The sequence below is a fragment of the Vipera berus genome, assembly GCF_964194415.1.
Source record: "Vipera berus genome assembly, chromosome: 2".
Lineage (NCBI taxonomy): Eukaryota > Metazoa > Chordata > Lepidosauria > Squamata > Viperidae > Vipera > Vipera berus.
Window position 1 is genome coordinate 201,425,507 of NC_138203.1, and position 25,442 is coordinate 201,450,948.

The following is a 25,442-nucleotide window of genomic DNA, read 5'->3' on the forward strand; positions in this document are numbered from 1 at the left end:
TGATTTCTTACATACTGCAGCATAATGATCCAACCGTCGGCAATTCATTGTAAGGCCTATCTTCATTAGTGATATATTACTTCAACAACTGTTGGATGATGCATTAAAATGCTATCAATCTTTAATGAGGAAATGGCCAAAGTACCAGGCTGAAGTCACTTGTTTCTTTTTCCTTCTAACAAGTCTTAGTTAAGTTTCATCTACTCTTTGTGAGAATGTTTACCATAATACCTTGTATTATGCTAAATACTACTGAAAGCAATAAGCTTACTTTGATGGCACACAGGATCAGGCTATGCATTCATAATCCAGAACTCAATAGATAGCTGCAAGAAGGCTCCATGGGACCAGATAAACATGAGTAGGGTTTATTTTAGATCCTGAATATCTCCTTCTGAACCAGGTCTATCAGGGCACTTCATGTCAGTATTTTTTGATTAATAATTTTATTGCTAATATAGTAAAAACTAATGCAAACTAAATTAGAAGAAAAAAATCAGGTGCAAAAAAAGAGAAGTTGAACGAAACAGGCAACAAGACTGGCAAATAGATTGAGTTTTCTGGTTCTCCAAAGAAATAGAGATTGGGAGATTGTCTACAAGTGTTCTGAATTGCTCACAAACAGCAGTCTCCTGTGGGTTTGAGCACCAGGAGCCAAGGGAAACAACATTTTTGCTCTCAGCAATGGCAAAGCATTTCATAAAGACACTAAGCCAGCCAAACTCACTTTCTAATTATATTTGGAAATGTTGAATTTAATAACTTTATTATCAGAGATCTTAAAAACAGCAAGCTTAATATGACAGCTGTCAGTTTTACCTTTTTCAGATTTGAACATTTTTAAATAGACTTAAGAATTAAAAATAATATGCAATTGGCAAAAAGCAAAAAAGAAAGTATTTTAAGAAAGTTTTAAACAGATTGGGAGACAAGAGACATTTGGAATATTAATTATTTTTTGCTTTAAGATTTTAAAAAACAAATATATGATGAAATAAGGTATTTGGGGAAAATGACCGAAATGGAACTAAGCCCATATTAGGAATAAAGGCTTGATGAAGGTTGTAAATGAAGATTAAAGGACCAGGGAGAACAGAGTTAAAAAGGTAAGCCAGGTATATTTTTCTGTTTCCACAATTGTCATCTCTGCTGATTGGTGCAGTCATCTTTAGTTAACCATGATGTACACCAGAAGCCACTTATTCCATTTGATCACTGATTATGTATTTTGCACCACTTAATTCTGTTTGATTACTGAATTATGTGATACCACCTTATAATATTACATACTGTATTTAATATATAACAACAAACTAGGAAAGTATGGTAGGACAGGTGATATACTAATTTTAAATACATTGCATTATTGGATTAGAATCCAGATTACACTGGTTTGATATAGATGTTCCCTCATCTATGAGTTTTGTAAAAAAAATAGTTATATAATACCATTCAAAGACTGGATTCCCACCCTCTACCAGGTCATAATGTTATTTTGAGAACTCACATCATGAAATATTGTGGATTTGTTATGTTAGCCCAGCCAATTATGGCATATAATAGCAATTTAAGAAAATAGTTTAGTTTGATATATGAGTTCCAACAATACATTTTCTCTCCATCCTCTCTATTATGTCCCTCTTCCATACACTCTATAAAGAGGTAGAAATGTATGTGCATTCAGAACACATGTCTTTCTCTGTGAAATGGCTTTGTGCCAATCCAGTGCTTAAAAGTGACTCTTTCAGCAGCAGTTATTATTTCATATAGTCCTGTACTGTTCAATGTATTAAAATAGGCTTATTGTTTTCTCTTTAAAGAAGAATCAAAATAATGCCAATTAAAAACAAGAAATATATTTGTTTTTACAATTTATTTAATTTAATAAAAATATATAACAAGGGAACAAATGGAATTTGCCCTTTGATGGAATGCAAATACCTATTACACCTAAATACAGTATATACACTCTGGAAAATCTGGTTAATGTTTTGTTAATATTAGTATCAATAGTCACTCGATTAGGTTAGTTAATGTGATTTTAGATTCCAATGTTATTTATTGGGAGAAGTGTCTTTGTAGATATGGAGAAAAAATACATTTTGAAGGAAATTTCCCTTCCAGAAATTCTACAGAACTTTGTACTGTCAATACTAGATCCATATCCTTGAGTTAAGCTATAACAATTTGGGGGAAAATAAGAGTAGAAGGATAGTTGGGTAAATACCGGTAAAGAAAAAAAACCTGTTTTCTCAGCTCTAGATCATTTTCTTATCCTTATTGTCCACTTAACTAGTTCTTTTTCATTCCTAATAATGCCATTTCTGGAAAGAACTAATAATATTTAAAGCAGCCATGTCCAGCTCACAGGCCACAGGTGACCCTTAACAGCTAATAAGGTGGCCCCACAAGATTGTAAACTTTTAACACAATTATGTGATTTATATACATTACTATATGATATATTTTATATCCAGTTCCTCTTCACTCAGTGTAGTCCAGGCAAGCCAAAAGGTTGAATACCCATGATTTAAAGTGCTACATATCAATATTTTATTATTATATGCAGTTGTTTTGTATAGCATTCTGGACAAGCTACACTCTCTGAAAGCCACTTTCTAAATATTGGAATAAATACTTGAATTTGTAAAGGAAGTGACTTTTTTCTAAATAGTTCCAACCAATTATCATAAATGTAGGGCTGACTACTTTCACATGTCTCATTTACTGCTTTTTTGACTAAATTGCTATGCATGGATCAGATAGAAATGTAACTTTAAATGGGATTATATCAGGTTTTTATCACACAGAAAGGCAATGCATATTAAAATATCTGTCTGAAGTACCTGCTGAAGTTCTTTTACAATTTTGTTTAGTTGTTGGATCAGCATAAATATTTGGCTGACTCTCTTCAATCTGATAATATGTGCATACATTATTTAAAACAGGAGTGGAAGAAAACATAATACATGAATGATGATGGTATGAATTAAGAGATCATTAACACCCTTGAAAATACCTTTATGCTATTGTCTTTCAGTTTAACAAGCAGTTGAATCATTTTTTTTTCTCCAGTGGAACTAGTAAAGTTTTCAAACAAACTGAAACCTTGTCACCTTTTTTTACTGAAACTGCACCTGCTACAACAATTTTCAAGGATGTCAACCTCCCCCATCCATCTCAACTGATGTTGTGCCCTGGGGAATAGCACCAGATTAAAATATAAATCCTCTAATTTGCCAACAAATACTTGGCAGCATTTACAGTTTGGTGAAAATCAGGCATTGGGAATCCTATTAAATTTTATGCTGCTGTTTGGAACCTGACATCTGCTCACATTTACTGCTGGGAATTGATGATATGTTCATTGGGTTGCCATATTCCATTACACAGCAGTTGTTATGGGCTTTCAAATCCCCAGTGGTTAATTTCTTAAAAAAAGGAAATGCCAGCAGTTAGCTTTGGGGGTGAAATTTTCTGATTAGGAAGCCCTTCCTTTACTCCCTGATGTATGCTGCAGATTCTCTCTGCTCAGTCAGTGGTGTGTAGGAAATACACTATAAGCCTGCCTAGGGCATTTTTGTCTGTTCTTAAATCATCTATTCCCTCAACTAAACCTTGGCAGAGAAAATAGATACAAAGACTGAATCCTGGAAAGCTCTGGTATAAAACTGTAGCACATAAAATAAAGTGAATGTAGCAAAGTGCTTTGATGATCTGTGTTGAATGTCTTATGGCTTCCTCCGTTCCCTGAATGACAGACTACATAACCCGAGGCATAGTTTCCTGTTCCTTCATAATTCGTTCACAAAAGCCAATAAAACGGAACAGATCATGAGGATAAACAAGGAGTTGTCATGGAGATAATATGCTAGGATTTTATGTTGCGATTGAAATTGCATATATTTGGCATGCCATACATGGCTCCAATAGCCATAAAATTCTATATAATTTCTGCATCCCCGTGACGGTTCCTGAGGAAGCCTATCTGCTCTTTCTTCCTATTCAGAAAGGAGCAGCAATTTGTTCTGGTTGAAAAATACAAGGACAGCAACCCAAGCCTGCCAAAACTTGCTCTTTTATGTATCTGTTCATCATGCAGGGCTCTTGCCCTCTTTGGCATCTGGCCCTTCTATCAGCCAATTCTGGGCCACTCACTTTCACTTCTGCAGCTCTAAATGGAAAAGGGATGAATATGCAATGCTTTCTGCAAAACCAGGCTGGAAGTTATTGAAGGCTTACCCAACAGGTCAGAACTTCCTGTCCTAAGTTACGTAACTCTTCAGTTGTGTATAGAGCTTGAGAACCAGCGGCTACATATGCTGGGTTAGAAAATGCTGCATTTCAACAAAAGGAATTAGCTGAGATTCAGAAGTCCAGATTAATGAAGGAAGGAGCTACCTACATAGCAAATTCAATCCACGTACATGTTGGATAAGTGCAAATAACTTTCTAAGCATAGGAGGAGAAAGTTTGGTCAGAAGTTTCTTCATTTTCCCACTCTGGAGTACAGTCTGTCTTGTTCTTTCTTTCCTCACCCCTCCATATTTTTTTTTCACTTTTTTCACTTTCAAAACAGTGAATGTACTGCCATTGCACCTGGCACCCTCCCAAGAGCTCTTCTAGGGAAGGAAAGAGGAAAGACAGCACTGTTCTGTACCAGCCTGCTACCGGCCCTGCAGAAAAGGCAGGGACAACCCCTTTTACAAGAAGGCAAGAGGCTGGAATTACGCCTGCCAAATTTATTGCTACAAAAACAAATAGAACAAGACACGAACCAAGAAACAGGAGCTTTTCAAGCGGTTGCCTTCAGCAAACCAGCCCTCCCACGCATTCCCCCTTAAATACAGTTCAGGGCGTGGCTTCTCTCTGCCTCCTTCCGAGGAGCCCCATTGCCTTCCTCTGTTTACTCCTGATTGACTGCCTCCTGCGTCGGGCGTCCTTGAACAGGGCCAGCTGTGGGTCATCTTCATCCACACTGTCAGGCTCACACAGCTGGGTCTGCGTCGTGACCAGGTGAGAGGGGCCTGGCTGAGGGCTCTCATCAAGCTGTCCAACCCCCTCAGCAAGCTCTTCAACACCCCCCTCCTCCTCCTCCTCTGAGTCATCCGACCCAACTGCGGAACCCACAGGCTGACCCTGAATCACAACAAGCACTCCTGAATAATATATACATATATACATACACATTGGGGACTCTCCCTAGTTGTAACGGCGCTGGACTTGAACCCAGTGATTTAGAGTAGTGCTTCTCAACATCAGCAACTTTTAAGATGTGCAGACTTAAACTGCTAGTGTTCCTTGGTGCCTGTGATGGTTTGTGTGACCTGTCAGTTTACCAGCCTGCCTTACAATCTGAATAAAAATAAAAATAGGAGAAAACGTTGCATTGCGCAATGTGAGGGAGGAAAAAAAATCTTATCTGAAGAAGGCATTTCCTACACACATGAAGGAATATCTCTACATACATATATATTCTGGGAGATGTAATTAAGAATTTTTTATCAGCTTCCCCTAATATACAAGCCAATCAATGCCTCCATTGTCTTGAAAATCAGTCATTGGCTTGTAAAACACCAGTTATTTGTTGGCACTTCTGTTAACTTTACATCCTAGAAGGACCTTCAAAGTACAAATTAAGAAGATAAATAAAAAGAAAATCAACACATCATCCAGCATGTAACTGCTGGTTGATGTGCTGATTTGCTATTTATTTATCTTCTTCATAAATTGTTTCTGAACATACCTTACAAATACTGCCCACTAGCCACTGAACCAGCAAAAAAGTAAGATAGATTTATTTTGCAGGTGAATCTTATTATGCCTCACTAACAAGGCCAGCAAGTGGTTCTTCTCTTGTTACTATAGTGTCAATGCACAAGTTAAGCAAAGTCATTGGTTGATTTCCCTATTTACCGTAATTTCCCCTCCCATTGAGCATCAGCTGCTATGGGAAATAAAACTACCAATGTTTTCTCAACATGTGGGGTTGGAGGAGTATGGACAGGTACTTTGAACAGTAAATTTAGCCATCTGTTAAGTTACCTAATAGGTTGCAGGTATGACATAGAGGCACAGAAAGAAGCAGGATGGAGTTCCTCCAATGCATTGGAAGTTCTCCTCACCTTGCCCCACATGCTACTCCTATGTGCTTGTCACCTGTCCTCCAGGCTAATAGGTGCAAAGGAAAGACCAGGGTGAAAGGAAAGGGAGAAATAAGTAACAAGCAAGCTTAGTCCTTGATGGAACACTGCAAGGGAATAGCGATGCTGCCAGTGTGTGGCTATGACTAACACCACCCAGAAGTAGCCTATTGGTAGGCACAATGGTACTGCCCCTCCTCACCCCAGCTATAAAAGATTCAGTCATTGGCAGAAGCAGATAACCTGGATTGGCCCACCTGTTAAGCAACTCATTGGTGACAGAACAAGCAACATAGACAGCTGGCAGGATCTGACTGTCTTTCTCAGTGTAAATTGTCTTCTCTGTAACAGAGAATTAGCATTTGAAAGCAATAGTCTTTTGTTTTCCTCACACACTTCTAGCACTCTTCTAAGTGCTAATCTGGGCTTATAAAAGAAGCAATGGGAGGAAAATTATAACAGATTCTCCAATGGAAAAATTGTTTGGAGCACCTAGCATTAGTGCGGGGGGGGGGGGGGGAATCCCACCTCAAGAAAGCGAGATCCCAAAATAAGAAAATTCAAATGCAATCCATCAATCAAATTAAGCCTATCAAACTAGAAACCAAGTAAAAGCAATCAAAGCATAGGAAAATTACACTGAGTACCGTGCCCAGTCAGGAAAAAGGTTTTATCATTGAAGTAAACCTTTAAAAAAGGAGAGGGCTGGTTCCATAATGTCCTAGTTGTGCCTTTTTTCTCACATAGAAGATGGAGCATTTCTTCCTGGGCTGGTTACAAGCCATGAAAACAGTATCCTACTCACCAGAAATTTGGGCTTGGAAGTCAGGAAATAGTTATCTGGTGACTAGTGTCAGAGAGCCATGAATTAAAATATGGCTTTTATTTCACAGAAAATAAGAAAATAGAAAATAAATACATTAACACTAGACCACAGGTCTGCAACCCACGGCTCCAGAGCCGCATGTGGCTCTTTCAGCTGTCTCCTGCGGCTCCCAGTCCTCTGCCATGTGCAGTCCAAAAAAAAAAAGTGGGACTAAAAAAGTTCAACCAATCAATTCAAATATGCAGGGTATATGCACCATATCTCGCCTTGGCTCCACTCTTCAGTCAAACCCTGTTCTGCGCATGCGCGCATGTACGCGCATGCACACACATTTTTTGCGGCTCCCAGTTTTTCCTTTTGTGAGGGAACCGGTTCCGAGTGGCTCTTTCACTGTTTCAGGTTGTTGACCCCTGGGCTAGACCAACAATCAAGAAGTTAACAATACCCCTTCCTATCAAGGAGCCACCAACTCAGACAAACAAGCTAACAGTAAGCAACAGTCTAACAAGGAATCACCAAGACCACTCCCACCAATACTGACAGGGCAAATCACTAGTATATAAACCGAGAGCAAACAGTATTCCCTTCTAGCACTAATGACGTTACTTAGTTTGGTTATGAGACGCCTACCAGAAAATAACCCAGTGCAAAGAACACCAAGGGCCCCACAGTTCAATCCTGAGCTACAACTATTCTCTTCTATTGGTATTACAGAAAAAAAATCTACTTGGTGCCTTTCTTAGTTTTTCTCATTCCTGTCTTTATTCTCTAATTCTGTGACTGCTTTCTTGGCTAGAAGAGCAAATGGCTGGAAAAAACTCTTCAGAATCAGTGTTACTTTTGGTGAAGGTGCTGGCCCAGAAACCAGGAGACTTGAGTTCTAATCCCATCTTTGGCATGAAAACCAGTTGTTTGACTTTAGGTCGGTCTGTCTGTCTGTCTGTCTGTCTGTCTGTCTGTCTGTCTGTCTGTCTGTCTGTCTGTCTGTCTCTCTCTCTCTCTCTCTCTCTCTCTCTCTCTCTCTCTCTCTCTCTCTCCCCAATTCATCTCACAGAGTTCTCATGGGAAAAATAGGAGGAGGAAGGAGAATTAAATAACTGCCACCTTGAGTTATTTATAAAAGTAATAAAGGTAGAATAAACATCTAACACAGAAATAGCATAAGATAAATAAGTAGTACTTTTTTGCCTCACCTGGCTAAATAGTTGATAAGAACGGTTTGCCCCCTTTTTCTTCCTGAGTTACACAATGCAGAGTAGGACTTTTCCCTGAAATAACATGAATAATGACAATGGCCTAAATAGATTGTTACTGAATGGGAGAATCCAAGAGGGATTATGAAGAAATGCTTCAAAGCAGCCTTTATCAACCCTTTAATACCCCACCTCCTTTGAAATATGTTCAGATCTCAGGGAACCACTGAATAAAAATTGCAAAATATATGAAAATTTCACAATACAATTCATTTCTAACTGACACAATGTTTTACAATGTTTACAATAACAGAAAAACAGCAGGCTGGCAATTGAGTCATGACCCATAAACTCTACCATCACCAAGAGTGCTAGCACTGTACAGTGTGCAGAGTTCAAAAAAAAGTGGGTTTGTTGTTTTTTTAATCCCAATCTCTCACAGAATCCCTAGAAATTTTTCACAGGGCCCCTATTTGAGAAACACTGCTAAAGGGTCCTCCTCCAAGGAAACAGAGACGGCAGTCTACCATCTTCCATGCATGTGCTTACAAATACATTGTTAGAAGAGCAGTCAACCCACAAGAAATGCCTGTTATTTCTCAGTCAAATGTGCCTAGATAAAAACACATTACTTGTTCTGTAGGATTGCAGTAGCTAGGGATTTTTCGATAACATTTAAATGAAATCCTTTTGTGTGTTTTTGAGTCAGTCTTACTCCTGGATACTGTCTGGACAGGTCCCTGCAGTTTTCTTGGCAAGGTTTTTCAGAAGGGGTTAGCATTGCCCTTTCCCCCCAAGGCTGAGAGAGACTGGCCCAAGGTTACCCAGTTGGCTTTGTGCCCAAGGCAGGACTAGAATTCCCAGTCTCCCCATTGCTAGCCTGATATTTTAACACTACACCCAGTGGTGGGATTCAAATATGTGAATAGCTGGTTCTTTGTCTGGATGCTGCTTCCAGAAGTCCATTCTGGGCCTGGGCAACAAAAAAAATTAGTTACTGGTTCTGCCGAAGTGGTGTGAACTGGCTGAATCCCACCACTGACTTACACCTAATATGGAAATAATAACATATTACTACACTGAGTGGTTTGATGAATTCTTTCAGAACTGCAGTGCTTCTTCATGCAGTTTGTTGTACACTGAAACATTCTAAATGCTATTTTCATCATTCGGCAAAAACAAGGTGCAGATTGATGGGACATATTCTCTCTCTCTAATTGCACAAACGTCTGCAGTGTGGTAACCCATCACTGAATCTAGGCAACAAAAGTATCACATTTCATGATACTTGACTGCAGATGGTTTCAACTCAAGCAGTGAAGGTGTATATTCCTGATCTAGTCTATGGAAACGGAACAATGATATATACATAATTTCTGGTTGCCACAGCATATCATTCCACTCCTCCCTTTTAATAAAGGCTCTGGATTAGAACATGTTGTTATGTAAGAATGCAAACTATATTCAGACCCACCATAATTATCCTAACTGCATCATCACCTATTTTTAACACCAAAGGCACCAGGGAAGTTTGTATTACATTGTTCAGAGAACAAACAGGCAAAAGATATGTGCATCCAAAATGAAATATGATTTACCGTAACAATAGCTTGAGTGGGGATTTTTATAAGTACAGTGGATAAACAAGTTATTGTTTTACTTCATTAACACTAAATTCCAACATGCTTCTAATATTGCACTTTTATCAAATTGTAAAATACCCCAATATACCCAATTTTCCTAGCCTGAATAACCATATAAAATAGCTTAACAAGTGATGTTGATAAGATCTAATGGTTAACTTCATGGAGTGACTATGATAAGAGAGAAACCTAATCCTTCTCTCTCCAGTAATGACAAGTGATAAAATCATGGAAAGAAACAGCATGTGATCTGATAATCAACTGGCTGAAATGTTATGTTTAGAATTATTTTTGGAGCATTTAGTCATATGTGGGAAGAGAATATAAATATAAGTGACTCTCCTGAAAGGCAGCACTTATTCCTGCTCAAGAGGTCGGATGTGATCTCTACACAGTCTATTCTCTGCCTACCTTACAATTATTATTGAGACAAAAATAACATATTCACTTTTTTGTGTATATTTCTTGGGAAACAAATCCAGAGAGATGGGAAATTTAGGACAATATGAAGTCCAGTACTGGCTTCACAAAGCTGCTCTCAGGTAATCAACTACAATTGAAAATAAATCTTATATTCAATATTGGGAGACACACACACCCAATAATTGTTTTCTACATAGAAACCATCTCTATTTAGGATCCATTATCAAGTAAATATGAGAACCAGGATGGCAAAATAGTTAAGATATTAGATTCCCAACCCCTCTCAGGCATGGAAACTGGCTGGGTGATTTTGACCAAGTTTCTCAGCCCTAAACTGAACCAACATGATAGATTTGAATCCATAATCTTCAATGAAGAGATCTTTAATGTGTAGTGGTTTGGTTCAAGCTAATGATGATAACAATAAAGATGGGCATAAGACTTCTAGATATCAAAATCAAATAGAGAGAAATCCACCAAATCCTCATGATTATTAAAAAAAAGATTTTGGGTTTTGGGATTTTTTAAAAATACGAAATCAGAAGAACTACAGCTATGGTAAAATGATACAAAGAACAAAGGACCAAATTAGGGCAGTACAAGATAGAACAGAATTGTGCAAGTGTCACAAAAGAAAAAACGTGTCAGTTACTATAACCCTGAAGCATGCATGACTTATGCATGAATTATTTTTGTGGTTACCAAATAGTTTAATACAGGCTATTGCATTCACTAGTGAGAATTTCTTGTGCTTTGAAAGTTTGTGTTGTTTAAAATGCACCACGCCCTCATGATGGCATAGAAGTTGAGAACAGAATTCTAATGTTCAGCTCTCCTGTCAACATGCAAGAAAGCAAGAAGACATGAGGCTTGATTGTGGGACTTCAGCTATGAATATGTAAGTCTAGATAATAAAGAAATGTACAAAAGTAGTTTGGGCAGTAATAGAATTAATTGCTACAGGTTTTGGGGAGCTGTGATTAGACTCATTTACACACTCAAGGTTTTCTTTTAAAATATAGTTGCCATTTTTTCCCAATACAGATTTCTATTTTGGATCTTAAAGGTAAAGGTAAAGGTTCCCCCGCACACGTGTGCTAGTCGTTTCCAACTCTAGGGGCCGGTGCTCATCTCCGTTTCAAAGCTGAAGAGCCAGTGCTTGTCCGAGGATGTCTCCGTGGTCATGTTGCTGGCATGACTAGACGCCAAAGGCGCACGGAACGCTGTTACCTTCCCACCGTAGTGGTCCCTATTTTTCTACTTGCATTTTTACGTGCTTTCGAACTGCTAGGTTGGCAGAAGCTGGGACGAGTAACAGGCGCTCACTCTGTTACGCGGCACTCGGGATTCGACCTGCCAAACTGCCGACCTTCTGATCGACAAGCTCAGCGCCCTACACAGCTATATAACAAAGGAGAAATTCAACTGGGTGAGCTTTTCTCAAAAATGTGCCTAACTAGAATTTGTTTTGCCACACAATTATTAGTGAATTTTAAATAAGCAACAAGCCATAACAAAGGGTGCCATCTGAGCCACTTCCTGAAGTATTTGCTTGATATCAGGTGACATCTACAGCCATGTGAAAAAGAAAGTACACCGTCTTTGAATTCTATGGTTTTACGTATCAGGACATAGTAAAAATCATCTGGTCCTTAGCAGTTCTTAAAAGTAGGTAAATATGTCAACACATGTTGACACCATCTCATCATTTATTTTACAAAAAGAATGGGGAAGCAATGTGTGAAAAACTTAGTTCACCTTATGATTCTATAGCTTGTAGAGCCATCTTTTGCAGCAATAACTTGAAGTGATTGTTTTCTGTATGACTTATCAGTCTTCTCTTAGATCATTGTGGACGAATTTCGGCCCACTGTTCTTTACAATATTCCTTCAGTTCATTGAGGTTTGTGGGCATTTGCGTATGCACAGCTGTCTTGAGGTCCTGCCACAGCATTTCAGTCGGGTTGAGGTCTGAACTTTGGGCCATTACATGACTCTTTTCTTTTTCAGCCATTCTGTTGAAAATTTGCTGGTGTGCTTGGGATCATTTCTGGGCATTACATGATCTGACCTTGGGGTGAATTTGTTGGGACATCCACTCCTAGGAAGATTGGCAACTGTCTTGAATGTTCTTCACTAATGATCTTTCTCATTGAAGAATGATGGACTTTAAATTGTTTGGAAATGGCCTTATAACCTTCCCAGATTGTTGGATAGCAACAATTGCTTCTCTAAGATAATTGCTTTGCTCTTTGGCATTTTTTTAACACACATACCTGACTGCTGGAGACCAGCAAATTCCTAAACCTGGCTTTTATACAGATAATCACACTTACCAATGATCAATTGGTCAAGAGACTTGACTGCTACTTAGCCTCTTCATACCTATGGAAGCACTACTGATGTACTTAGTTTTCCACATGGCTTCTCCATTTTGGCTTTCTTTTTGTAAAAGATATAATGTAATATGTCATGTGTTGTTGTTCATCTGAGGTTGAATTTACCTACTTATAAAAACTGCTAAGGACCGGATTATTTTATTATGTCCTGATACATAAAACCATAGAACTCCTTTTTCATAGGAGTATATCTTATGGAATCTGTTTCCTGACATCATCTACCTTGAAAGACTGACTATATATATATATATATATATATATATATATATATATATATATATATATATATATATATATATATATATATATATATATATATATATATATATATATATATATGTATATATGTATATATGTATATATGTATATATGTATATATGTATATATGTATATATGTATATATGTATATATGTGTATATGTGTATATGTGTATATGTGTATATATGTGTATATATGTATATATATGTATATATACACACACACACACACACACACACACACACACACACACACACATTGGTTTAAATTGTAAGCCGCCCTGAGTCTTCGGAAAAGGGCGGGATATAAATGGGATTAAAATAAAATAAATAAAATAAATATTTGTAATTAATGTCCAAAAACCTAGCACTAAGTTAAAAAAATGCTATTTTATAGAATTTAACAGAATCACACAAGGCAACTAATGACATTGAATGCGCCTTGCTATAGTAATTTTTCTATGTTATTTGTAATCATTAAACAGTAAAAAAAATGATAATAATATTCAGGCACATATTGTTGTGGTATTCTGATCAGCTGCTGTAGAAAATATGTATTTCTGGGTGTGTACTTGAGTGAGAATGTGTCTAACTTCATTGCCTTTGTGGAGGAAGGGAAAGAAGTCTTTAGCAGCAGATAAACTTACAGGTTTTCCTTTTGTTATATTTTATTTTTACAAGTGATAGTGTGTTTGTTTCCTTTCCAATTCGATAAAAATGATCCTTGATTCAGGTTGCAAATAAAACCTCTGCAAATAAAGAATCACAGAAATTCAGCTTATTGTCCATGACATGTGCAAGACACATCAAAATATTTTTAATTAGCTAAATGAGAATTACTGTATATATTTATTTAAGAAAAAATCCTGCTACACATTCATTGCATGAGAAAAAGCTATTTCCTGTTTATTTCCTTTATCAAGTGCTTGAAGCTGAATGGTGAAAAGCATAATCAATGGAAAATCATAAAGAAAAAAGCTGCATTCACTTTGCGTTGCATTAATAGTAAGTTTCTCTGACCTCCTGAAAAATAAAATAAAATAAACAGTTTAGCAGAGCATTTAAAACATACCAGCCAATATGAATAATAAAAAATACTTCTATCAGTTTGAAGTAGAATGTGGTTTGTAATTCCTAACGTATTGGCTGTTTTTAATCAAAGGGTACTACAGCCCTTGCTGTTTTTCCCACATACTTTGAGACAATGGCCTCCTCCAAATAATAGTCATTAGAGCAATAGACATATTATTAATAACACTGCATTGCACAATCCTGATTATGTCAAATTGATGTAAACAAAACAGGCATATTTTTTATTGTTTTTCCATTTTTAATTATGAGCTCCCCAAATCTGGAGTTCAGCAGCCTCTAAAGCTAATAAATAAATAAAAATACTGGACACAGTGTGGATATGGCAGTTATCCTTCTCCTACTCATCTTCTCTGTTCTTACTTTCTTCCACATGCATAACAGATATTTATTATTTACTTTCTATCACTGTCTGAAGAATCCTAACTCTGCAATTTCACACCTTTCAGCATCTATAGATATCTTGATAAACCATGCAGTAGTCCATAATGCCATTTTCAAAAGCCATTTCTGAATATTTTGCCCCACACATGTATATATTATTCTGATTCTCCATATTTTGATTGTGCTAAATATTAAGATTATACTTTCAGTGCTCATATTCTATTGCCTATGCAATGCATTCAAATACTGCACACCAGAGCTACAGGGTACCCTTAATTAACATCACCAGTGATATAATTGATAAACTGTCTTACTCTCAAAATAAGAACCAGGATGAGAAGTTGTTTTTTTAATTCTCCAAGATATTAGGTGCTTGCTTACCTAGATTCAGACATTATCAGAAAAACCTGATTATGTACAGTACTGTGCAAAGGTCTTAGGCCATCTTTGGATTTGTTGTTTTAGCAATTGTACAATGACCATATATAATTATGTCTCAGTCTCATTATTAAAGTATAGTCAGAAAATATAGGAAATTCGTATGCAGAATCCAAAACAGGAAAAAGCAGAAAAAACAGCTTCCGCAGGCCAAAGTGACAAGTATGTAGTGTCACCTCCCCTTGTACCTGAGCAACAGCAGACACCTGGCCCCCATAAACCTAAATGGAATGGAACCCTAGGTACTGCCATTGCTAACATCTGTATGTGTCCTATTATGTCATGCCAAAATGACTGCTGTGCAAAAAAGTGTATTACATCATATGCTTCAGGATTACATACAGTACAGTACAGTACAGACACATGTTGTATGAGTGTAATTCATTGGAAGCTTGCTAATAAGGCCCAATTTCTATCATAACATTCCAGTCAAAATGCCAAGGAACACAGAATTTGACAGTCATAAAATCATACTTTTGCATCAGCAAGACTATTCTCAAAGGAAAATCAACAAACTGGATATTCAAGATGTGGTATTCAAGACCAAAAAAATAATTATGGTCATTAAAACATTGCTAAAACAACAAAGCAGGTGGTAGCCTAAGACTTTTGCACAGTACTATATATAAAATGTAAGTTACATGACTGTATTTCAGCAGTGATATCTCTTATTATCATTGGCCAAATCATTTTACAATATCTTAGGTTCACTCTCACAAATACTTTTGTAGTTGAGACCAGCTACAATTATTCCACAAGCTAGAATCCTTGCATATTATCTTATACAATGTTCTGATATGCTTTATTAGTAGTAGCCACATTTAGCAATATCTTTTTTTGCATGGAGCTGAAAGTATTCATCCCCTGTTGGATTGTTGAACTTTTTGCATATGTTTGCTATTAATTGCTACCAAATAATTATGTCTGAGAGAGAAAAATAATACCAAAATTAAAAACATTTGTAGCGGATAACATTCAGCGGCAAAGATATGCAAAATTCATAAAAAACTAAAAATGGATGGATACTTTTTCATAGAACTGTACATTGCTAGCAATGCGAGTGATGGATAGTGGACTAAAGGCACTTTGGTATAATTTTGATTATTCTATGTGTGCTTATGTGAAGCTGAATGCTAAGGTGTTCCCCTAGTGCAGGGGTAGGCAACCTTGGCTCTTTTATGACTCGTGGACTTCAACTCCCAGAATTCCTGAGCCAGCATAGGGTTGCCTACCCCTGCCCTAGTGTCTTAGAGTGAGCATTGAGTACATACCCCAGCATAATCCCTAATCAATCAACAGTGCTGAAATTTCTGTGAAAACTGTGGTATGTCTTCTCTTTTTTATTTATTTTTTTCACCACAAAGTGAAAACAAAACAATTTGATAATTTCCCAGGCTCAATACATGAGGCAGTATGGAAAGAAGTGGTTCCTCAAGATCTGGAAAACTACAGTTCCCAGCATCCCTGTCCATGAACATACAGGCAGTAGTTATTAAAAAGTGTAGATCAACAACATCTGGGTGGCAAGGGTTTTCTCCCCAGTTACAACTAATACTAAAATAACAACAACATATGCACTCCCCAAACATTTAATTTAACAAACTGATTATAGGTCTCCTTTGCCTGTACCTTTAAATATACTATATAATTTCATACAAAATGAATAGTTTGGTGACTACTGCATTTCAAAATACTTTATTAGATGATCTACACATGTTCTGCAGAGTTATCCATGGCACTTTTTAAATGAAAATTTAATTGAAAAGCAAATGTCTTACGCCAGACATTTTATATCTTCCCAAGATGCATGCTGTTACATGGAAAAACTTGGCTTTTTTCATTCATTTTGCATATTTCCCGAATTTCCTGTGCTCTAAATATTACATTAAAAAATACAATTAGTTGACAGAAGACTTTTATTAAAAGCTCACTAAAATTATCTTATTTCTTTATTAATCAAATTGTATAAAAGCAATTCTGGGCGGTGCACACCAATCTTCCCCAAAACCCCAGTGTTTTACATTGCAATAAAATTTCCAAACGGTTTTAGCAGCAGTTTTTACCATTCCTTATGCGGCATGAAATCATGCTTTTTATGTACTTATAAACGACAGACCAAAGAATGCAAATGTTACTCAGGACCCCATTCAAACAATAACTGACCAAAAGAATTCAAAGAAGGTCTGGGAACATGGAAGTGGAAGAGCAAGATTTTCTGGTATTTCCAAGATTCTGCTACCTCAAAAGTAATATGGGCATCAAGTCCCAGAAAGGAATCAGGAGAACTTTCTTGGTCAGTATGCAACCAAGGAAGCCAATGCAAAGTCCCAAATGGAATGAAGGGCTTTCATGCCCATAGGATCTATATAGCATTCTGACCTAACAGCCCACCACCAGTGTGAATATCCCCAGCAGGAAATTGATGTCACAACATTTTCATCAACCATATCTTGGTCATTTGAAATGGATATCACACACCTTCCCATTCTATTCTATCCTTCCATGGATAAACTATCCAAAGGGATTGTGGTTATCCTGGACTTTTAATTTTTGGCTGAGTTGTTGTCATTACTGTATATACAGAGCCAAGGAGGTTTCAGTCAATTTTAATAGACTAAGCACATTGTTACATGGCTATAAGTTCACAGCAGAGAAATTTAACTTACTTCTTGTTTTTCACGATTCTGATCCATATTTAGTAAAGATGGTATTTTGGATATTTCAGGTTTCTTTGACTCCCTTTTCAGCACTCTAACCTGTTTAACTTTTACAAGAAAAAATAACTATTTCTAGAATTGCACATTTTTTCTTTCCTTTTTTTTTTAAAAAATAAACTGTGGGTTTTGCTGTTTAGATTAGTTTGTTGTGTTAGAAATGGCTGGTATATATTAAGCATATAAAAATAAGTTGAGGCTGTAATGACACTATCTTATTTTGCTGTGCTAAAAAGAATTAGAAAATGGATTTTCTTTTCTTTTTTCCCCTTTCCCCTACACTTCTTCCTCTTCCCCGTTTCCTTCCCCATTTTTCCAATATTTCACCTTCTTTTGTATTTAAATCTTCATAAGCTTAATAATATTATTAATATAGAATTGCACATTTTCTGTTCTGATATTCCAGTATTCCAAAATCTACAACCCAATAGCTAACAAAATCCTTGAAGACTGCAAAAAAGAAACCATTGCAAAAGGAAAAGGGATCTGTTTATCAAAGCTTACACGTTTTAATTCAGTTTCAGTACATGTATATGTACGTCAGCCTGTATGGTTAAAATGGCCATTTTCAGGAGCATAATACCTGTCAGAAAAGCAACATTAATCACTGCCTCTGGTTCAAATTTGAAACTCCTCAGACTGCTTAGCGTTAAAAAAAATAGCCCAAGATCAGTTTTTTAAAAAGGAACTGAAAACAGAAATCATTGCAGTTTTCATGGCCACTATTTATTAGTGAAATGAATTCTGGGTAATATCAGTTGAGACCATGAATACTATGAATACATACTTTTGCTAGTCATGCCGCGAGTCTCTTCAGAACAGGTCTGAAGTTGAATGCAGCAACAGATATCACATCCTTATGTAATGAACATGTGTGACATTGCATACTGTACTTACACACACACACACACAAACATACATATTGTATTCTGATATTTTGCTAGCCATGCCATTTCCCTATCAGAGCAAATTTGAAACTCAACCTGGCAATAGAAGTCACAACATACTTCTGTGTTCATTGAGGCAGTACATGGCTATAAGCAGTATTTGGATGATGGTTTGGTTATCTACTGCTTATAGCCATGTACTGCCTCAATGAACACAGAAGTATGTTGTGACTTCTATTGCCAGGTTGAGTTTCAAATTTGCTCTGATAGGGAAATGGCATGGCTAGCAAAATATCAGAATATATTTGCTATCTCACACTGCATTATCCAAAAGATATTTCACCGATAAAAAAAGTCATTCTTCTATTCCCCTATTCCTTCTACTCCCCTACCTATTGCAAGCCGTTTAAGAAAATGATGGGGTTGCAAAGTAGTTTCTCAGTTGGTTATGGAATTTCTCCAGTTCAAAGAAAATAAAGCAATACATGTTCCTCACCATCTTGAGGCCAAACTATTCAGGACTTTATCTTTTAGTATTTTATTTATCCTGAAGCTAAAACTCAAATACTTTGGCCACCTAATGAGAAGGAAGGACTCACTGGAGAAGAGCCTAATGCTGGGAAAGATTGAGGGCAGTAGAAGAAGGGGACGACAGAGAATGAGGTGGCTGGATGGAGTCAATGAAGCAGTAGGTGTGAGCTTAAATGGACTCCAGAAGATGGTAGAGGACAGGAAGGCCTGGAGGAACATTGTCCATAGGGTCGCGATGGGTCGGACACGACTTTGCAGCTAACAACAACAAATTTTATTTATGCTTAAAATATTCTAATGGAACTAATTTTTTTACTGGAGAAAGCAGCACTAGATAGAGGGGCTTGTTTAATCTGATCTTTTTTAAAAAAAATCAAACAAAAACCAGTGCAACCAGTGACATTTGCACAATACAGGTAGTCCTCAAATTATCAAGCCCAAAATTTCTATTGCTAAGCAAGACAGTTAAGTGAGTTTTGCCCCATTTTATGTCCTTTTTTGCCACATTTGTTAAGTTAGTAACATGGTTGTTAAGTGAATCTGTCTTCCCCATTGACCGGGCTTGTCAGAAGGTTGCAAAAGATGATCATGTGACACTGGGACACCTGCAACCATCATAAATATGAAGCAGGTGCCCAACGTCCAACTTTTGATCATGTGTCCATGAGGATGTTGCAGTGGTTGTTACAAAAGTGTGAAAAATGATCATAAGTTGCTTTTTTTCAGTATTGTAACTTCAAACAGTCCCTAAAGAAATGGTTTTACGTCAAGGACCGCAACTAATGCTCCTAATGGAAAAATATCAAGGCTAAAGGCCCCATTTGAATTGGGGGGGGGGGCAAATATGCTTGCTGGCTGCCACTTAAAGCCAGCCACAACTGTACTCCAATAATAGCTGGATTTCTTCCAGTTTCCAGTAATTTCTAGATTTGGTTTGCATGCAGTCATCCATTTACAAAGGAAAGATGCTGCTCCAGTTGTGTACTAAAAGAAAAAAAATTGTTTGCTGTCAATAAACGTTTGGGGAACTATTTCTTCAAATCTTATGTACTGCTACTTCGTATGTAAAGTCCATAATTATATATATACACATTTCAGATGTGAAGCCCGTAATTATATAGACAAACACAAAACATATTCACAAAGATCTGTAGAAGATAACAAACATACTTTCCATTGCTTTCAGTTCTTTCTGTTGCCCTGTTGTAGTTAATTCTGGCAAGTGAATTTCTCTCTTCTCGCATCTTGAAATGTTGCGTTTCTTCCTGTTTACCGATATGTTCACCATGTGGTCAATTTGAGCAGCTCTTTCATACAGGGAAACCTTCTCCATTTGATTCTAAACATGGAATAATTATGCATCCAAGGAAACATCTATACCATGATTATAGTATCACTTATATCAAATCAGCAACTCAACACTTTAGTGGACAATTGTACATAGAACAGTACCAGATGCTGCCCCAAAACCATATTTTTTAAAAAAATCAAAAAGAATTTTTAAAAATTTAAAAATTAATCAACCATAAATATAAGAACTTGGTTCTAATCATGCAAAATAAACTAGTCTTGGGAGACATCTATAAGAATTCTTTAGATTTGAACTTCATTTAATTTTTAAAATTGTTTTTACGCATTTCTGCCTTTCGTGTAACATGCTAAAAACCTTTCCTTTATTTTTTTATCACCAAATAAATTTATACCGTTGCAACAGGAAGTAGAAGTTTTTAAAAAAAATTACTGGGAAAACTAAATTAATATATTTTTGTGCTTTAGTAACTGACAGCATTCAGCATTATGTCTCTGAAAAATCCATCTACAGTTCTTGGTTTACTACATTGTTTACTAAGATTTGTTTATTTCATCTGCTAAAGAATAAGAAGCAGTAACTTCCTCTGAAAAAAATGGGGAAGCCAAGGTAATGTTTGAAATATGTTTCCGAGCATATTTCTTTAAAATAATTATTTTAACTGGCACACCAAAGGCTACGAAAACTCCATTCTGGGTCAGAATTCGATAGCCAATCTTCCCATAAAAATTTGCTGCTTTCCGGGTACCACATTCAAATAGGCCTTCACTGTAACCAAAACCACCAAAAAAAGCCAAAGAGATGCATAGCTCAGTGACAGTTGTTTATTTTCATAGGAACAAGCTATAGTCCAGAGGCCAGAAATGTGTAAACATCAACCTTGGTGGAGCAGTGGGCTAATGCCTCCTTAAGTAACACCAGCTGCCTGCAATTAGTGCAGGTTCGCATCCCACCAGGCTCAAGGTTGACTCAGCCTTCCATCCTTCCGAGGTAGGTAAAATGAGGACCCAGATTGTTGGGGGCAATTAAGCTGACTTTGTAATAATGCCGCTTGGGGGTGTGTGTGAAAGCCCTAATAAGCAGGCATATACATAGAATGAAGGCTACTGCTAAGCTTGTAAGCCGCCCTGAGTCTTCGGAGAAGGGCGGGATATAAATGGAATTAAAATAAAAAATAAAAAAACCTGTCCATTTAGTACTGAGTTGTTTACTCATTTTTAGAAGCCTGAAAAAGTGCAAATATTTTGCAAAGGAATATAACTGAATTGGAATAATTAACTCCAGGCTAGACTAGAAAAATAACAGAACTTTCTAAATGCTTTAATACTAGGGATAAAGACAACTAGACTTCGTTTAGCAACCTCAGTTGAAACCAGTAACTCAGATGTTAAGCAAAGCAGTCCCTAAGTGAAAAACCATATGACCACAACAGTGCTCATCATTTGATTTCAGCTTTTTTTTACATTGCTGCCAGAAAGATATGACTCCAAAAGCTTAGTGAATACAAACATTAAGGAAAGTTTCCAGAATTCAACTTACAAAGGAGCTGGGTAAAACAAAAACAAAAATCTTATGGCCCTTTTCCCCCCTACTCTTCCCTCCTCGTACTGGGATAATTAGCAAGAAAAGAATTAATGTTTGTATTTGCATTAATTCGATAGGAAGGGATTACAAGAGAGGAACTTGCCATACAATGGGGAATACACATCTAAAGGAATGTGCTGGCACTTTTTCTATCCAACTCATGGCTTAGAGGCAAAAAAAAAATCTTCAGTGTGAAATTAGGGTCAGTGTCAGGCAGCAGTACAAGCCTACTGGAGGAGTTCCAATCAACTAATTAAAGTCACAGAGCTGAGCTGGTTAACTTGAGGTTAGCACTGCATTGTGGAGAAAAGCTTCTCAGGGAAGAGATAGCTTGCTTAAATAATCCAGGGGGCAAAAAAAAAAAATCAGGTGTAGGACGATGTGATATTGTACTATTTGACTGTAATGGCCAATGTGACTGAGAAACAACGCAAAGGTCCTATATATGCAGGCACTGGCTACATAGTTACTTTTCTCTTGCTGTTGTAACTGCAAATGGTCATAGTCTGAGGCAATCGCTAAACAAGGACTACCTGTACAGGAAATCAAAACTCTACAAAAGTCAGCCGCGTGATATTGACAGATTTGCTTAAGTTCAGCTGAAATCAGCAGTGATATTATTTCCTCATTGATTTAAAAGGGCATAAGAGGTTGTTTTTTAATGTACCTAAATTTGAGACCATCAAACAGGAATGTTTATTTTAAGATACACAGCCTGCAAAGAAGGTAAGCTCCAAAGAGGAGATATCCTGATTTGTTTGGTTTTTTTATCCCGCCTTCTTTACCTTATAAATAACTCAAGGTAGTGAGTGGCCTAAAGTCACCCAGCCAGTTTTTCAAACCTAAGGTTGATGGAACCTCCTTCCTACTTGACCTATAGCTGGGCTATAAACCATGTTTAAACAAAAGTTTTATTTCTGTCACATCTAGTGTATAGCTTAAAATTAATTGAAAAATAATTTGATTTACAACTGCATCAGTAGTACATGAACAGCATTAGTTTACTACATATTTTTTTTTATAATTACTTGAGTCATAATCCCCTCTTCCTGACGACTGTTTGAACCTATGTGTCCTACTGATGGCCAAGGACTTCGCCGTTTCTTTGCTTTTTCTGGAAGTCTGATAAAGAAAGAATACATTTATTCTTGAACAATGATTGAGCAGTTGAGAGTGTAACATTTTCCTCCAAAATGAAACTAAAAAACATGTTTCATATATTATATCAGTTTAAAAAATTTATCCTGGAGAGATCATTTTTAAATAAGGAGTCAAACACATTACATTTAAATCTATGAATTAAAAAACCTCTACTCTTTAAAGCTTTGAACAAGCCCTGAGGGTTGAACTAGATGTTTGGAAGTTATTCCCAGGATCTCATTTTGTGAAGTTTATGTTTGTGATATTATATTTTGTATAGTATTAATTCAAGTTATGGAGAGGAAATAAAAAAATGCTTCAGGTTGATTGCGATTGGAGGAGCCTATTAGACCAGACATGTCAAACTCCTGTCATCACGTGACGTCGCACAACGTATCAGAGCTTTTTCCCCATTGCCGGCAATGGGGTGGGCGCTGTTTCCTGGTGATGTGTCCGGCCCATGGGACACATGAGGACCCAGATTGTTGGGGGCAATTAAGCTGACTTTGTAATAATGCCGCTTGGGGGGTGTATGAAAGCCCTAATAAGCAGGCATATACATAGAATGAAGGCTACTGCTAAGCTTGTAAGCTGCCCTGAGTCTTCGGAGAAGGGCGGGATATAAATGGAAATAAAATAAAATAACATAAATAAAAAATAAATGAATAAAAATTAATACCCCTTCCTATCCTCCATCCAACTCTCCACTACACATGGCCAGCATTCAGTTTTCCAATACATACCTTGAATTAGGACACAGGAAATGTGAACTGAAATTCGCAGTAAGATTTCCACAGTTTGGATGTATCCGTGGCATTGTTGTACAGGGTGTCTGTGGAGCTTCATCCCTTATCCCACCAGCATCAATGCCAACTGTTATCAAGCTGGTACCATCACCAATTGGGGGTTTGCTCTCATGCGGTAAGTTGAGAGCATTCTGAGACAAAGTCATCCACTGTGAAACAGCATCATCTTGTTCATTTCTTTTAAGCTCCGAAATTTCAGATTTCCCCCCTTTCACTTTAATACCTCTGATCTTCATCTCCTTTGACTTTTTGTCTTTTTCCATTTCCTAGAACAAGTAATACATTCAAACTCTGCACCATTACATCTACTCACACTATAAAATGTGAAACGTGTTTATGAAATTCATTGAGAAATGAAACTGTCCCAAGGCATTTCAGAATATGAATTCACAATTTAAAAATAGTTATTTTGGTAGATAACAACATAAGGAAGGCCCAGCTTTGTAATTTTCTGATCCGGAATACTAACTCAACAATTATGGAACACGAACTTTGATACAGTAGATAAAATATCACCTTGCCAATAGAGTGCCTGAACTTTTATTCTCTGGATAATATGCTGGGATTTTTAATTGTGGAATTGTCTTACTAAAATAATCTTTACAGGGATACTACATTAAACAAAGTCTTTTAACAATTTAAAGCTATTACATTTGTTACATCAAAATATTGTTGCACAAAATCCATCTCATCGGGATTGTAATAAATTTGTTGGTTTTTTAGGTGTGGCAAAACTCTTCGTTGCTTTTGCTGAAAAAGGAATGCCAGTATTCCTCTGCAGCTTGCTACACCTAAACACAATATTTATATTAAACGAATGCTAATATTTCTTCATTTCTAAAGGCATTTACAATTGATGTAATTGCAAAAAAAAAAAGCTGTTTAGACTCTCAGCTTAACAATATTAGACAAAACACAAGTCCTGAGGTTTTTTATTAACATTAAATTGTTTTCCTCTGCTAGCCTTACAGCCTAATTAAAACAGCCTATTGTAATGCCAATTCTAGTACAAACCAATCAGCTAGAATGAAACCAATGTCAATAATTTGATATCACATTCTATCAAATTGAATTTTTAGGATATCTTAGTATCACCATTTTCTTCTGCTCAACAGTACCTGATTCTCACATACTACCTGGACAAGTTTCCTTGGCAAAGTTTTTCAAAAGGGGTATGCCCTTGCCTCTTTCATAGGGCTGAGAAAAACTGTCTGGCCTAAGGTCACCTGGCTGGCTTTGTCCCTAAGGTGGAATTATGACTCACAGTCTCTCAATTTCTAGCCTGATGCCTTTGCCACTACACCAAATGTTTATTATCAATTTTAATAAATGCTTTAGCAGTTTTAACAAATGATGTTGATATTTTATTTGTACATCACTCCGAGTCCCTCTGCATGGGAGTTGGGTGGTTTCTAAAATACATACATATATAATCTCAAGAGTAAAGTTACATATTAAATTAAATCTACTTCTACAACAAAATATATCACCAAATTTGGATTTGTCTCTCCAAATTGTCTGATGAGATTAGGATATTCAGCTTTATATACCACAATAGTCCATGCTTATATGGCATAATAACAGAACCTCAGAACACTCTCACCCATAGTCTCTAAGGGTTTCATTCAAAATTGTAAATATTGGTTCCATGAGCCCCATTTTGTTCAATTTAATTT

The 25,442-nt window shown here is 36.8% G+C and overlaps 1 protein-coding gene across 1 annotated transcript in view; it reads right to left on the bottom strand.

Moving 5' to 3' along the window:
* Positions 1-13,785: 13,785 nt before the first annotated feature.
* The window catches only part of CDKL3 (cyclin dependent kinase like 3), a 39,008-nt gene continuing 27,351 nt past the window's right edge, over positions 13,786-25,442 (bottom strand). Inside the window, exons 8-13 of the mRNA XM_081321254.1 lie at positions 23,704-24,032; positions 22,849-22,942; positions 20,098-20,266; positions 17,462-17,559; positions 16,574-16,668; positions 13,786-13,907 (exon numbers count right to left, since the gene is read on the bottom strand). Coding sequence (XP_081177380.1) covers positions 16,633-16,668; positions 17,462-17,559; positions 20,098-20,266; positions 22,849-22,942; positions 23,704-24,032 — 726 coding nt within the window. The 3' untranslated portion in view covers positions 13,786-13,907; positions 16,574-16,632. The remainder of the gene's footprint in view (positions 13,908-16,573; positions 16,669-17,461; positions 17,560-20,097; positions 20,267-22,848; positions 22,943-23,703; positions 24,033-25,442) is intronic.